The sequence below is a fragment of the Paroedura picta genome, chromosome 2 (assembly GCF_049243985.1).
Source record: "Paroedura picta isolate Pp20150507F chromosome 2, Ppicta_v3.0, whole genome shotgun sequence".
Classification (NCBI taxonomy): Eukaryota; Metazoa; Chordata; class Lepidosauria; order Squamata; family Gekkonidae; genus Paroedura; species Paroedura picta.
Genome location: NC_135370.1, coordinates 157,859,488 through 157,874,255, shown reverse-complemented (window position 1 = coordinate 157,874,255; position 14,768 = coordinate 157,859,488). Strand labels below are relative to the sequence as shown.

Sequence of the window (14,768 nt, the reverse complement as noted above, 5' to 3'; positions counted from 1 at the left end):
ACGCTTTTGGATTTGTTCTTTAATTTGCGACTGGTTGTCACATTTAGTCCAAATTGTCTCATTTTGATTATGACCACATAGAGAGACATCCAGAATCTCCCACAGAGACTCCCACATTTGGAAAGTCTTGAATGTATGTCAGGGTTTAGTAAATTCCCTGTTTCTGATCCATATAGGATTAGCAGGTTTAGTGTCTGGAAGAGACAAACTTTGGTATTGAAAGAGATGTTCATCTTCCAGAGGCACCATTTGAGTGTGGCAAATGCTGGTGTTGCTTGGCCGATCCTATTGTGGGCTTCACTGGTAGATTACACTTTCTTTTCTTGCACCAATGGTTTCATTAGGCTTGCAGCAAATGACAGATCAGGGAGAGCACGGCTGAATTTATGCTTCTATATATCGGGCTTTGCAAAATACCTTCCGGGGAGGGTTGTGATTCTGACCTGAAAACGGGTGTAGTCATTTGCTTTGTAAAATCATCGGGGTTTTTTTTTTTACTAGTTCAACTGGAGAGCTCTGATGGAGAGACAGAGAAATATCCCTGCGCTTGCACTTGAACATGGTTTTGAGGTAAAGCAGGAAGACCTGGCCAACTCCCACCCGGCGATATCGTTCTTCTGGCGTTGAATTCCAATACAAAACAGATGAACTGCTCTCGGAAACGGGTGAGAGAAGTCAAGCGGGAAAGCTCGCTATCCTTGCGGCCTTGCCTTGTACTTTCCGACTTCTTTTGGCGTCCTTCGCAGCAAAGCGCGTTGACTCTCCGGCACCCACGCGCCCACTCCCACCCTTCGCGCCCTTTTCCCTGAGGGCAAGACAGCCGTGTTCCTCCCTCACCCTCCCTTCGCGCCCTTTTCCTCCAGGGCAGGATAGCCCTTCCACCTCACCCCACTCCAGGGCTGGGAGAGGGGGGGGGAGTGCACTGAAAGGAAGGCGGCATCGCACAGACGCCTTTCGCCGGTCGGAAAGGCGCCTCGGGGAGAGCCGGGCGAGGAGGCGAGCGAGACTGCGCAGCCGCAGAGGGCCGAGGGCAGAGCAGGGCGAGAGGAGGGGGGCGGCTGTGACGTCGCGGGCCGGAGCCGAGCGCGGCAGGAGCGAGTGGAAGCGCGGCGGCGGCGGCAGTGGGGCAGGGGCAGGGATTTCGCTCCGCTCCGAGCGGTGGCCGCCGGGTGGATGCTGGCGGGCGAGGAGCCGGCGCCGTGTCGCCGCGCAGCCATGTCTAGCAGCGGCGCAGCGAGGAAGAGGCGAGCCCAGCGCGGTCCGCGACGCCCTCTGTGAGGAGGACCGACTGGCGGCGGCGGGCGGAGAGAGCTCCATGTCGGCGGCCAGCAGGGATTAAGCGCGGCGGCGGCGGCGGCGGGAGACACCAATCCCGGCGGGACTGGGGTGGGACCGGGGCGCGCGACCGACGCCTCCCTCCCCCCCTCCCCTCCCTCCCTGTGGCGCTCCGGCGGGGGGGCCCCGAAGCGGCGCGGCGGGCGATGGCTGACCGGAGCCCCCCGCACTGCCACCTGAGGCTGGAGTGGGTCTACGGCTACCGGGGCCACCAGTGCCGCAACAACCTCTACTACACGGCGGCCAAGGAGATCGTGTATTTCGTGGCGGGCGTCGGGGTGGTCTACAGCCCCCGCGAGCACCGGCAGAAATTCTACCTGGGACACCAGGACGACATCATCAGGTAGGCACGCAGCACCCCCCCCCCCTGCCTAGGCTCGCCGCCGCCGGGCGCCTCGCTGCAGGAATCCTCGTCACAGGACAGCGCCCCCGATCGCCTCCGACAGCCGCGTCCTGCCTTTGGCTCCCCTCGGCCGCGATCAGCAGGCAGGCGCCCTCCTTCGGGCGTCGCGTCCTCGCCTGGTCTCAGCCTCCCAGCTGCACTGGGGGAGCTCTTCGGGATTCTGCCGTGGAATATCCCCCCCCCCCCCCAACACACACATACACAGGCGGTCTCTTGCAGCGTCCAGGCACCTCTTTCCCCGTCGCTGCTGGTCTCTCTCCTCTTGACCCGGAGAAGAAGCTGGAAATGATCTTGACTCCAGTGTCAAGGGCACTGCCAGTAACCAGCGGTATATTTCCTTCTGCTGGGGCTTCGGGGTGGGGGAGAAAGGAAAGTTTGGGTCCACGTGCATTTGCCTAGTGTATGTGTGTGTTTAAAAACCCAAGTTCGGAATCCGTTTTTTATTATATAAATGCCTTTTTGCTTTCAACCACTGGGTTTCATAACCCACCTCTACTTCTTTTTCTTTGTCTATGTCGAGTGCACACACATCTGTTATCAGTGATCCGTAATGTTGCAGTGGGTGAGATCAACTGAGGACAGCCTCTTAGTTTCATCCTCATGTCAGGTTCAGGCATCAGAGGCGTAGAGCCTTCTTAGGTTCCTGCCTCCCTATGCCAATTAAATTATTTCCCCTTGAAAATTTGCTGAAGCTCAAGCTTGACTGTATTTCTGAAATATCTATTGTGAGCTCTCTCTCTCCAGTGTCATCCTGTACTGGTCTACTCAGAATCCTACTTGTCTAGTCAGTGGGGTTTCCTCCAGTCTTGGGTTTGCACAGTTTACATTTCTGGAGGCGTTGAAAGAGGTTGTGGTAATGCTAACCCTCTCCCTAAAATTTGGATCCGAGTCTGTGTGATTCTTTTAATTCAGTTCCTTAAGCACACTATGATAATCTGGATCATAAGTGCCCAGTTTGTCCCGTCCCCCCCATCCCAACCTGCAACAAAAATCTGACCTATGCTAGCACTGCAGCATAATATTCTTCCTGTCTTTGCTTCAGGTCTTGAATTTTCCTGAATCTTTCTGGTTTGTTCAAGTCATGAAACTAAGAAAATAAATACAAATTCTTGCATGTTATATAATTGTGACCCAATTCTGCAGCATTAAATATTGTCTTTATTAGTGTCAATATGGTTGTAGTATATGTGAGTATGTAATCACAGCTGTTTAGTATTGGGTTTCAATACTAAGGCAGAATTGCCAAATGATATTAGAAAGAGATATAAAACTATGAAAGTGCCACTAATTATATCTAATATATTTATAGTGATTTAATATACAGTAATAACTGAAGAAGCTGAATCTTGAATATTTGAAGCAGTTTTGCTTTGTTTTCTATATCAACTGTTTTACAGATAATGACAATGGAACATCTTAGTTTTTGGATCTTTGATAGTTCATGTTTGTGTGTATTTTACATAACACAAAATTTAGCAGTTGTGGATCCCTAGCAAGAAATAGGGTATTGCTTCTCGTTGAATCCTAAACTTTAATTGATCTCTCATTTTTTCTAATCAGTGATGGTTTGAGAAGTTTTAGTTAAATATCAGTTACCTGAACCCTCGATTTGAAAAAAAAAAAACTAAACTGGTTTCTGAATAATATTATTTCTCATTAATGCAGTTTTCTCCGTAATAGATGTGTTGTATTTGGTTACTTGTATTCCTGATAGTGAGCAACTGAATCAACTCCCAGATGTTCATCAAGAGGACAACAGAATATATTTGAATATGCCCTTTAAAATACCACTGGACAGTTAGATGGCACTTGCTGGTCTAATTTCTTGGTTCATTTTCCTTGAACTTCGTTTTCCTTTTGTATGATTTTCGTGCATTCAATAAATGATGAGCTGTCTGAATACTGTGAGTCTACACTGAAAAGTGCCAGCATCCATAGAAAGTAAAATTTTATTTAAAAATTTATCCCATATGGCTGCAGAATGTGTGGGTTGTCGTTGTTGTTAGGTACAAAGCTGTTTCTGACCTATCACAACCCCATGGACAATGATCCTCCAGGCCTTCCTGTCCTCTACCATTCCCTGGAGTCCATTTAAGTTTGTACCGACTGCTTCAGTGACACCATCCAGCCACCTCATTCTATGTCATCCCCTTCTTCTTTTGCTCTCAATCGCTCCCAGCATTAGGGTCTTCTCTAGGGAGTCCTTCCTTCTCATGAGATGGCCAAAGTATTTGAGTTTCATCTTCAGGATCTGGCCTTCTAAGGAGCAGTCAGGCCTGATCTCCTCTAGGACTGACCGGTTTGTTCGCCTTGCAGTCCAAGGGACTCGCAAGAGTCTTCTCCAGCACCAGAGTTCAAAAGCTTCAATTCTTTGACGCTCGGCCTTCCTTATGGTCCAACTCTCGCAGCCATACATTGCAACTGGGAAGACCATAGCCTTGACTAAACGCACTTTTGTTGGCAGGGTGATGTCTCTGCTTTTTAGGATGCTCTCGCAGCCATACATTGCAACTGGGAATACCATAGCCTTGACTAGACACACTTTTGTTGTTAGCTTCTGATAAAATATTGGATTTGTGGGTAGCTTCTGATAAAATATTGGATGCTAAGAAATGTTTCCACTGGCCAGAAGTTGGTTTTTGAGTGATATGCATATTTCTTTGACACTTTTGAGCAGAAGCAGTACAAAACAAGAGCAAAAAGGCAGTATAGATCCTGTAAATAATAAAAATAATGAAGTTATCAGATTCAAGTTTGCAGAAGTAGCAGCAAATTGTGTGGGCTTGATTTGGAATAGAACAGTTGTTCACTGCCATGTCAGTCCACTGGTAAAAGCCAAGGACACAATAATATACAATGGATTGTGTACTTGAGTCCAAAACTAGCAGTGGAGCTTTCCACTGGGAATCCTAAGAGCGGGTTGGATTTCAGTTAACTGTGGAGCTGTCCAGCCAGGTAGTTAGTTCTAAATTGACCTTGACAGAGTGGTGGTGTTCATGAGGTTGCAACAGATTTCTGGAATATGGCAGGTTCATCAATAGAGCAGTGGATATCCCAGAACTTCCCCCTGGTCTAGTTAGCTTCTCTTGTTTTAATTAGAAAACATGGCTACTCTACTGTGGCTGGTGTTGTGCAGCTCTTAACCAGATGCCAGAGTTCTGCTGACACCCCTCCCCTCAAGGATGTTCCACCAGATTCAGACTACTGTGATTGGTTGATGATGACAAAATTATATCCAAAATTCCTTGATCTGCATAATTTATGCAATTTCTGAAGCTTTCTTTTTTTGTGAGAACCAAAAAGGTTAGGTATAAAATCAATTTTAGAAAAGTATATAATTTACTACAAAAGCTCAAATGTTTAAAAACCACAAAAGAATATCTATTTGGCACACCTATAAAACATATAAATGCGTGCATCAATAATGCCAAAAAGTTTAGACCTTGACCTAACGCATTTCAATCTAACAGAACTTCATCAGAGCTCAATTGTACATATGCACACAGATATAAATAACAAGGTTTTTTTTTTTTACAATTTTCAAGGGGTATGCGGGGGGGGAAAACTTATTTGGTCTATTCTTGCTGGTTCTGGTCCTGCAAGCTGTTCAGATTAGCAGAATACTCAGCTAGCAAATAATTCTTATTCCTCCCCTGGGTATTGTTGGAGAATCCTACTGTGTGGTTCTAAGACATTCATTTGAGCTCTTATAATAAACTGTTTATATTTTTCTAAAAATGATTTTATCCTTAAACGTTTTGGTTCTTGCCTGTACTTCAGATTGGGTTTTGTTTCCATTTATGTTATTTATGTTATGTTGCTTTCTTTTCTTATGTCAGAATATTTATTATTAATGCTTGACTATTTTGGCATAAGCCACATTGTAACTTTTGTATTTGTAAAGGAACATAGAAAAGGCAAAGTATTAGAGAGTAAGTTTCTATTTTGTGAGAAAATAAAAAAATTCTTATCCAGTATTTCAGTGTTTTAAAGCAATTACTCAAAACCAGAAAGCATCAGGTTTATTTATGATATTTCTATGCCACTTCTTCAAAGTCTTACTTGAGGCAGTTTACAAGTAAAACACTATAAATAAGCCACATTAAAAAAACATATTAGATTAGACAAACAGTATAAAAATTTTCCGTAAAACTGAAGCAAATTATTAAACAGCTAATTAAGAGTTTGGGTAAAAAGATGTGTTCTGGCTTCATGCCTGAAAGAAAGTAAAGTAGGCACTCGGTGAATCTTAGTGTATAGTACTCTATACTATTTGGCATAGTGGAGGGAAGGGTTAAGTGAAAATGCCATGAGATTGGGCCTAGATTTTCTGATGCTGTAATGCATTGTTTATTTGTGATGTAAACAAAACCTTATTTGTATTTGGGTAGGGGAACTAGGAATAAACTAAGGATCTGATGGTATCATGTTCTTGAATTTTTAACTGTCTGGATTTTTTATTTGCTAAGAAATTAATTTTTATTTAAAACACAGATTGTTTGCATAACTTGCTGAAAAATATTGACATATCTATACAACAGTCATGGAAGATCTGAATTTTTCTTACATTTGAAAAATATTTTCCTTACTTGGAATGCAGATGTTATGATGGATTCTGAGGACAACACAGACTCATTTACCAGTTGAACTTGCCATGAACTTCCATGAATTAAGTCCCTTTGCCAGATTGTGTTTCTGTTCAAAGTTTGACTCCAGTGTTATGCTGAACAGTTTTGTGACTGCACAGTGGCCACTTATTCTACTAGGACATGAACAGATTGTGCCTTGGTAGATAAATTAGATTTGTAGCATACATATTGCAAATTGTGGCTGCTTTTGCACCTGTGCCACTGCTATATTGATTACAGGTTCTCCTCAGAAAATAACTACAGTTTTCATAAGGCAGTACAGGAGTGTGCATGCATGAATTGCTCTATAGCTGGACAACTTGGTTATTGGACACTGACTAATGCTAACACACATCCACTCTTATTAAGTATATATAAGATATATTAATCATTCAACTTCTTGGCAATCAGAACGGGCTGCCAGGTACATTTCTCCTATTTTCTGATTCTTCCTCAGTGATTGCCACTCCAAAATCTGTATTCCATTTAATAAGTTATCAGTCAAATAAGGCGTATCTCTTGGCTATAAGCTCTGTTGTCTTGAGGAAGTCAATCATTGAGTGGCAATCATTGAGGAAGAATCAGAAAATGGGAGATATGTACCTGGGAGCCCATTTTGATTGCCAAGAAGTTGCATGATTTATTTTGGCCTTTTGATTTTGTTTCTGGCTAATGCTAGCACACAGCAATACCTAAGAGATGGAGGCAACTGTGGTAGAGCAGTTTGTAGTTGCTCATGTGCAGTCCTTATATGCTCAAGTGGTTCAAACACAGATGTCAAGCATTTTAAATGCTTAGCTCTGATTATCATTACATGTGAGCAGGTTGTGAGTCAACTGGTAAGTGATCAAGTGTCCCTGATTATCACTTTAGAAAGAGCCTGTGTTTTAAATAAGAGAGCTTCTTTCTTGAGAAAGAGCCAGCTTGGTGTAGTGGTTAGGAGTGCAGACTTTTAATCTGGCGAGCTGGGTTTGATTCCACGCTCTCCCACATGCAACCAGCTGGGTGACCTTGGGCTTACCACAGTACTGATAAGCTGTTCTGACTGAGCAGTAATATCTGGGTTCTCTCAGCCTCACCTACCTCACAGGATGTTTGTTGGGGAGAGAGGGAAGGGAAGGCAAATGTAAGCCTCTTTGAGACTCCTTCAGGTAGAGAAGTGGCATATAAGAACCAACTCTTCTTCTTTTGTTTCAGTATATATTGAATTTACTCAAAAAAAAGACAACCACTTAAAATAATACACACACACACAATTGACATAATTGTAACTTGTACGCAAATACACAATGGCCCCCTCTTTTTTGATGTGAAAAAGTTAGTTTTGTGTTTGAATAAACACAGTATGAAAAATGAGATGTTTAACAAACCTGGCTGGGATGCAACCTAACATTGTGCCCCTTGCCAGAAATTTGGGGGTGATTCTTGACGCCTCCCTTTCTAGGGAGGCACTGGTCATGAGCATAGCTCACCAGGCTTTTTACCAGCTACGCTAGGTGAGGCTACTAGTGCCCTACCTGTCCCCAGAGCACCTGGCCATGGTGATCCATGCGACTGTCACCTCCAGAATTTATTTCTGTAGCTCGCTTTACGCTGACCTACTCTTGTCCCTGACCCGGAAATTGCAGCTGTTAATGCAGCTGCTAGAGTCCTCACAGGAACAGCTTGGAGGGCTCATATCCAGCCAGTCTGAGGCAGCTGCACTGGTTGCCAGTTGTGGCCCAGATCAGTTTCATGGTTTTGGTTTTGACCATTAAGACCTTATGCAGTCTGGGACCCACATATTCAATGGACTGCCTGGTGCCTTATGCCCCCCTGCGAGTACTAATTTGCTGGTTCTGGTCCCTGGGAGGTTCCCCTGGCCTCAACCAGGCCAAGGCTTTCTCTGTCTTGGCCCCAGCGTAGTAGAATGAGCGCCCGGAAGAGGCCTGAAAGGTGGAGCTCTTCCACCAGGCCTTTGGTTGAGGCCAGGACATGGGAGATCCGTTGGGCCCCTCTAGAATAGATCACCTGCAGTGGAGTTGGCATCTATAAGTTGAGGTTAGTCCTAGAAAATATCCAGGAGATATACAGTATCTCAAATGAAACTTTTGTGTTTAAGTATATCAGCTACCAATTTTCCATGTCTCATACTTCACTCTTGCTGCATATAAGACAAGGAGAAAAAATTGTTTTTGACTCATCAGTGAGATGATTAAGGGTCTCAGGAATTAAAGTACCCAAGAGTTTGTTTTATATATTCTATAAGTAGAACACTGAATTATGTCCATGAAGCCAGTGTTCTTGGTGCTCTATCTGTGTCAAAAAGCAGGTTGTATATTCTTCATTACTCCAAACAATACTAAAAGCAGGCTTATGCCAAGCACATTGCATTTGTTATGTGTCTTTGGGTTATGAACACATAGAACATTGGTAAATGCCACTAATGCCACCTAAAATTCTAAGAAAAATAAAACTAGTGGGCATTAGGTATCCAACACCCATTAATCAAATGATTAATTAGATGTCCCCACCACTTCAGATCATACAGTCTGTTCACTTTAGTTACATGTCCACATCAATCATTTGTCATGGCTGAATCCAAGGTGCTGGACCAAGGTCACATGTGATAAAGGAGGAGAAAGAAGAAATCAGTTAATGTACTGTAATTTATTTGAAACCAAATGGCCCCATACTTTGATACATCTGACCTAACCACCTGGATCCATTCCACAGTAAATTCAAGACTAGACTGCTATAATGTACTGTAATGTACCAAGAGCCAACTTAATGTAGTGGTTAGGAGTGCTGACTTCTAATCTGCCAAGCAAGGTTTGATTCTGGTGGATGACATCCGGGCCAGGTGAATCATGGCAGGTCAGCACTGCTCACATTGCTTGACCTTCTGACAGCATTTGACAATCATGAACTTTTAGCTCGTCCCTCATCGACAGTGGAATATTGGGGACAGCCTTCCTATGGCTGGTCTCCTTTCTCCGGGGTCACAGACAGAGGGCAGCTATTGGATAGAGACAATTGCACCATTGCAAAATCCCATGTGGAGTACCATGTGGTGGTCCTCTTTCCAATGTTATTCAACACCTTCATGCCAGCTGGTCTGGAGGTTCAGGCTCTGGAGTCATCAATATGCAGATGACACCCAGCTCTTCCTCCTGAGGGATGGCTACCTGGACTTCCCCCTCAATTCCTTTGCCAGATGTCTGGAAGCAGTGATGGGATGACTCAAGCAGAGTCATCTGAAACTCATCCCTTCAAAGACAGAGGTCCTGTGGTGGGTAGGAAGGTTCCAAGCAAGGAAGTGCAATTGCCATACCTGGATGTAATACAGCTGTCTGTTGCACAATCTCCCAGGAATCTAGACACGATCCTTGATGCCTTTCTTGGGATGTGCAAATCACAAGAGTAGTACAGTTGGTGTTCTTCCATCTTCACCAAGCTAGGCTACTAGCACCATGCTTGGCCCTGGAGCACCTAGCCATTGTGATCCACTTGACAGTCACCTCTAGACTGAATTTCTGTAATGCACTCTATGCAGGCCTAACCTTATCCCTGATCCAAAAACTACAACTGGTCCAGAATACAGCAGCCTGGATCGTCATGTGAATACCTTGGTGGGACCATATCTGGCCTGTGCTCTAGCAGCTGCGCTGGCTCCCAGCTGAATTCCAGATCTGGTTTAAGGTTCTGTTAATCACCTTTAAGGCCATACACGGTCTGGGCCCGGCATACCTGAGGGACCACCTTACTGCCTATGCCTCCTGAAGAGCATTGTTGTTATTGTTGTTATGTGCGAAGTCGTGTCCGACCCATCGCGACCCCATGGACAATGATCCTCCAGGCCTTCCTGTCCTCCACCATTCCCCGGAGTCCATTTAAGTTTGCACCTACTGCTTCAGTGACTCCATCCAGCCACCTCATTCTCTGTCGTCCCCTTCTTCTTTTGCCCTCGATCGCTCCCAGCATTAGGCTCTTCTCCAGGGAGTCCTTCCTTCTCATGAGATGGCCAAAGTATTTGAGTTTCATCTTCAGGATCTGGCCTTCTAAAGAGCAGTCAGGGTTGATCTCCTCTAGGACTGACCGGTTTGTTCGCCTTGCAGTCCAAGGGACTCGCAAGAGTCTTCTCCAGCACCAGAGTTCAAAAGCCTCAATTCTTTGACGCTCGGCCTTCCTTATGGTCCAACTCTCGCAGCCATACATTGCAACTGGGAAGACCATAGCCTTGACTAAACGCACTTTTGTTGGCAGGGTGATGTCTCTGCTTTTTAGGATGCTGTCTAGATTTGCCATAGCTTTCCTCCCCAGGAGCAAGCGTCTTTTAATTTCTTTGCTGCAGTCCCCATCTGCAGTGATCTTGGAGCCCAGGAAAATAAAATCTGTCACTATCTCCATTTCTTCCCCATCTATTTGCCAGGAATTGAGAGGGCCGGATGCCATGATCTTTGTTTTCTTGATGTTGAGTTTCAAGCCAACTTTTGCACTCTCCTCCTTCACCCGCATCAACAGGCTCTTTAGTTCCTCTTCACTTTCTGCCATTTCTGCCACTTTCTTCTGCCATGAAGAGCATTATGCTTAGCCAATTCCAACTGGCTAGTGATCCCTGGCCGTAAGGAAGTATGCCTGGCCTCAGTTTGGTGTAGTGGTTAGCATTTCTGTAGGGCCTGTAAAACAGCTCTTCCATCAAGCTTTTGGTTGGGGCTTGTGATCTGATAATGTCTGTTTGGGTGTCCAGAACCCCATCAGAAATGTCCAATGGGAACATCTGGAATGAGCACTGTTAAGGACCAGACAACTGTTAATTACGGTTTAAGCATTTTAATTATTAGGATAATGTTGACATTTTAATGTGATTAATTTTGAGTAAAAATTATATATTTGTATTGACTATTTAATCATGATGTACACAGCCCCTAGCTGTATGGGAGGGTGATATATAAATTTAATAAATAATAATAATTAATTATATAATTTAAAACAACTTAAAAATACCCAATCTTAATCCCAATGATTTTCCATTTCGGTCTGGTGATAACTTACAGCTAAGGACATGGTATAGGTGGGAGAGGAGGAAGGGGAGGGAGGCTCAGTGACAAATGTCAGTGTGAATTGTTTTGTGTATGGTCTGTTGAGGCTGTAATGTTGGATGAGAACATTTTAAGTGTTATGTTTTATGCAACTATATGACTTTTTGTTGACTGTGGAAAGAATTAGTGTCTTAGTTCTTATCAGCTGTTTCCTCCTTGCAGTGATATGGTGATCTGTGAAGAATAAAGGCTGTGATTAACGGCTATGTTTGCTTGCTATCTATTTTGAGACACAACAGAGGAAGACATTAATTGTCACAGATTTCTCTTCCGATGTTCATTTGTCCTTCTTCTGGCCCTTTACTTGCCACGTGTGTTAAATATCACTCAAAAGTTCTGCTTCTTTCAGAACTGTACTGCAAGCAGCTGTTGTTGCCCTATGGGGAAAAATTCTGGCCTCTGATAAGGCATACAAGACAAGAAGCTGTTTTTTTATGATGTTCTGGTTTATATTTGCTCTGAGACTGAAATTTTAGCACAGTTTTTGCTATGCATGAGAGATCGTGTCACCGTGTTCTTTTAGTTACCTGTCAAAGGTCACTTGTAGAACCCTGTACTATTCAGTTGTAGACTGGGGTTGTAGATAAACTTGAGGTAAACAATCTCCTTTTGGTCAGATACTTGGCCAACTGTTATGTTATTCTTGATAGGAACAAGACTAGTACATGTATAACGTAACCGCTACAACTAGAAAATCTTTTACAGTTTCCCAGGCAGGCAGATCAGAGGAAATCATAATTATGGATTCATAGCACTAGACCACAGCACCCTGAGAGAAAATCGTTTTGTCTGGCAGAACTTGATTCTTCTGAGTTTGTACTTCAGAAAAGCAGGAAGCAAGAGTAGAAGGATATTTGGAAAACTGAAGAGTTCTTAAAATGATGCCTACTTCCTCAGCATTAAAAAATAAGACATGATATGGGATATGTCTTGTATTAATGTTTCTGTAAATCTTGGTAGATAAAGGAAGGGGCTCACCTAACACGCAACTATATGTTGAACTTCCCTGAAAAACCCTTATCACATTTTAAAAATAATTTTCCTATTCCTATTGGGAAGGGAATATTTACTGACGGCACTTGCACCAGACTCTTGAAAACCAAAGTGAATATAGTTACTGTGTGTCTTATAAAAATATAAATGAGGAAAATGCCCCCCCACAAAAAAGAGAGAAACTGTTCTAATTAACTTAACTAGATTTGTTCCAAATGCTACAAGCCAGAGTTAGATGAGAGTGGAAATAGGTGTCACATTAGTTATGAAGCTGCTGGTGGTGCTGTAGTTACTACATGCATCTTTCTCTCCTTTTTCATTGCAATGTTTATCATAATGTGAAGTTGACTTGTTCCTGCTGCCAACAGTCGGTGTTGTGAACATGGTTGGCTAGTGCCCAGGATAATTTCTGTTATATTAACTCTGATGTTGCAAAGAAAAGAGAGGCAGAAAAATGGAACTTCTGGCAACTTTATGTATGTCATACCATCTAGTTCTGTCTTGAGTTATTACATATCTCCAGTGGTCCATAATCTGCCTCTCCATAGAGAATGTTAATTTGTAATGGCCGGCTTTGCACTGTGATGATAGGGAATCAAGAATCAAAATATTTTTTTCCTGATTCCTATGACAGTTTTTTTCCTTCCCATTCTGGCTTACTTATTACTCTTGCAGGGTAGTCCTAAGCAAAGCTACTGTCTTCTGAGGCCAATATGTGTGCATGTGTCCAAGTGAGAGTGTGATGATCTTCCTCGTTTTGCATATCAAGAAAGTTAACCAGCAATACGATAGTCAGGCAGGAATAAGATTCAAGTAAATGAATCTAAATGAGTCCGAAAGTACCTCTTACATGAGGGTATACCTAATGAAATGGCAAATGTGTGCCACTCCTATTCCTTCTATCCAGTTCTTCACTCAGTCTTCTTGTTTACTATCTTCCCTTGCCTGTCTAATAATATTAAAGTTCCACTTGCTAAGTAGGTATGGAAGTTACAGTGAACAAGAAAAGCAGAAGAAGAAATATTGGGAAATATGATATACATCTCACCAATCAACCTTAAAGGCTAGATATGATTGTTCAGGTTGTGATCTTGCAAATGTCTCTGTTTCAGCAGTAAACTGGTCTATATTTCCAGATTAAGATAGTGTAGCTCCTGTTTCTTGACACGGTCCTTAGACTCAGGAGTCTAGGTGTGATCCTGAATATCTCCCTATCTGTGGAGGCTCAGGCCATGAATGTCACTTGCGTGGCATTTTATCACTTTCCCAGAAACAATAGCTTGCACCTTACTTTTCCATGCTCAACCTAGCCACTGTTATCTATGCAGTGGTCACCTCCAGACTAGATTTCTATAATACGCTTTATTCAGGGCTGCCCTTGAAGCTGGTCTGAAAACTCCAACTGGTCCAGAATGGAGCAGCTTGGGTTCTTTGGGTAAGGGGTGTATTTTAGCCCATTTGCGGAGACTTATGGATCCGACTGGATTCCAGAATGCTTTGCAGGATCTGATGCCTCCTGGTGACTCGTTGATGGTACTGGTAGAAGATTGGCAGTCCCACCTGTCGGCAAACATAGACAAGATCACCCCTAGACATCCTCGCCTCAAACAGGCTCCTTGGTATACAAGGGAGTTTCTGGATAAGCCACAGTTTTCCCTTAATATGTCTTTGAGGAAGTGGACAATTGAACTTTATGAGATAATTCATTCCCATACCCCTGTCTCTTAACCCAGGAATTCCCAACCAGGGGTCCGTGATAGCTCTGAATTGGCATAGTATGAGGGGATCTAGGCTGTATTCTCAGCTTCTATTCTTCTTGCTGCCCTAAGACCCATTATGCACGGGGGTTTTAGCGCACATTCGGGGTGGAATGGCGGCGACTAAAATCACGGATAACGCACGGAGCCGGCTGCAACCGGCTGCAGCTTCGGTGCATGCCGCCGAAAAAGCCGCGTCAGTGAAACGCGGAAGAAAGCGCAGCTTCCGGGTGAGTGGGGCGCAACCAGAAGCGGCGCCCGGATCGGCGCGTGCATAGCGGTTACTCTGGGTTTTGCCGCCGTCGCGCCCCGCCCCGTGTATAACCGGTATGCGTCGCGTCTTCCCCCTCCGCGTTTTCCATGTGGCCCGAAATCGCCGTTTCGGCGGCCGTGCATAATGGGCCTATGTGAAGCAGAGACGCCATAGTAGTAGTAAGGTGGGGGGAGGGAGTAAAAGGAGGGCTAAGGGTGGGAGTAGTGATGTCACTTCTGGAGGCATGGCAGCAGGTGTGGCCAGTTGATATCACTTACAGGGTTCCTTGAAGTCTTAAAAATTATTTCAGGTTTTTCA

The 14,768-nt window shown here is 44.1% G+C and overlaps 1 protein-coding gene across 8 annotated transcripts in view; it reads left to right on the top strand.

The window, feature by feature from the left end:
- The first annotated feature begins 971 nt into the window (after positions 1-971).
- Positions 972-14,768, top strand: part of EML5 (EMAP like 5) — a 105,304-nt gene continuing 91,507 nt past the window's right edge. For 3 of the 8 annotated variants that reach the window (XM_077323436.1, XM_077323434.1, XM_077323432.1), the window contains exon 1: positions 1,025-1,678. In XM_077323436.1, coding sequence (XP_077179551.1) covers positions 1,482-1,678 — 197 coding nt within the window. In that variant the 5' untranslated portion in view covers positions 1,025-1,481. Of the gene's footprint in view, positions 1,679-14,768 lie in introns of all 8 variants that reach the window. The other 5 variants (XR_013228558.1, XM_077323439.1, XR_013228557.1 and 2 more) reach the window with 5 other exon arrangements.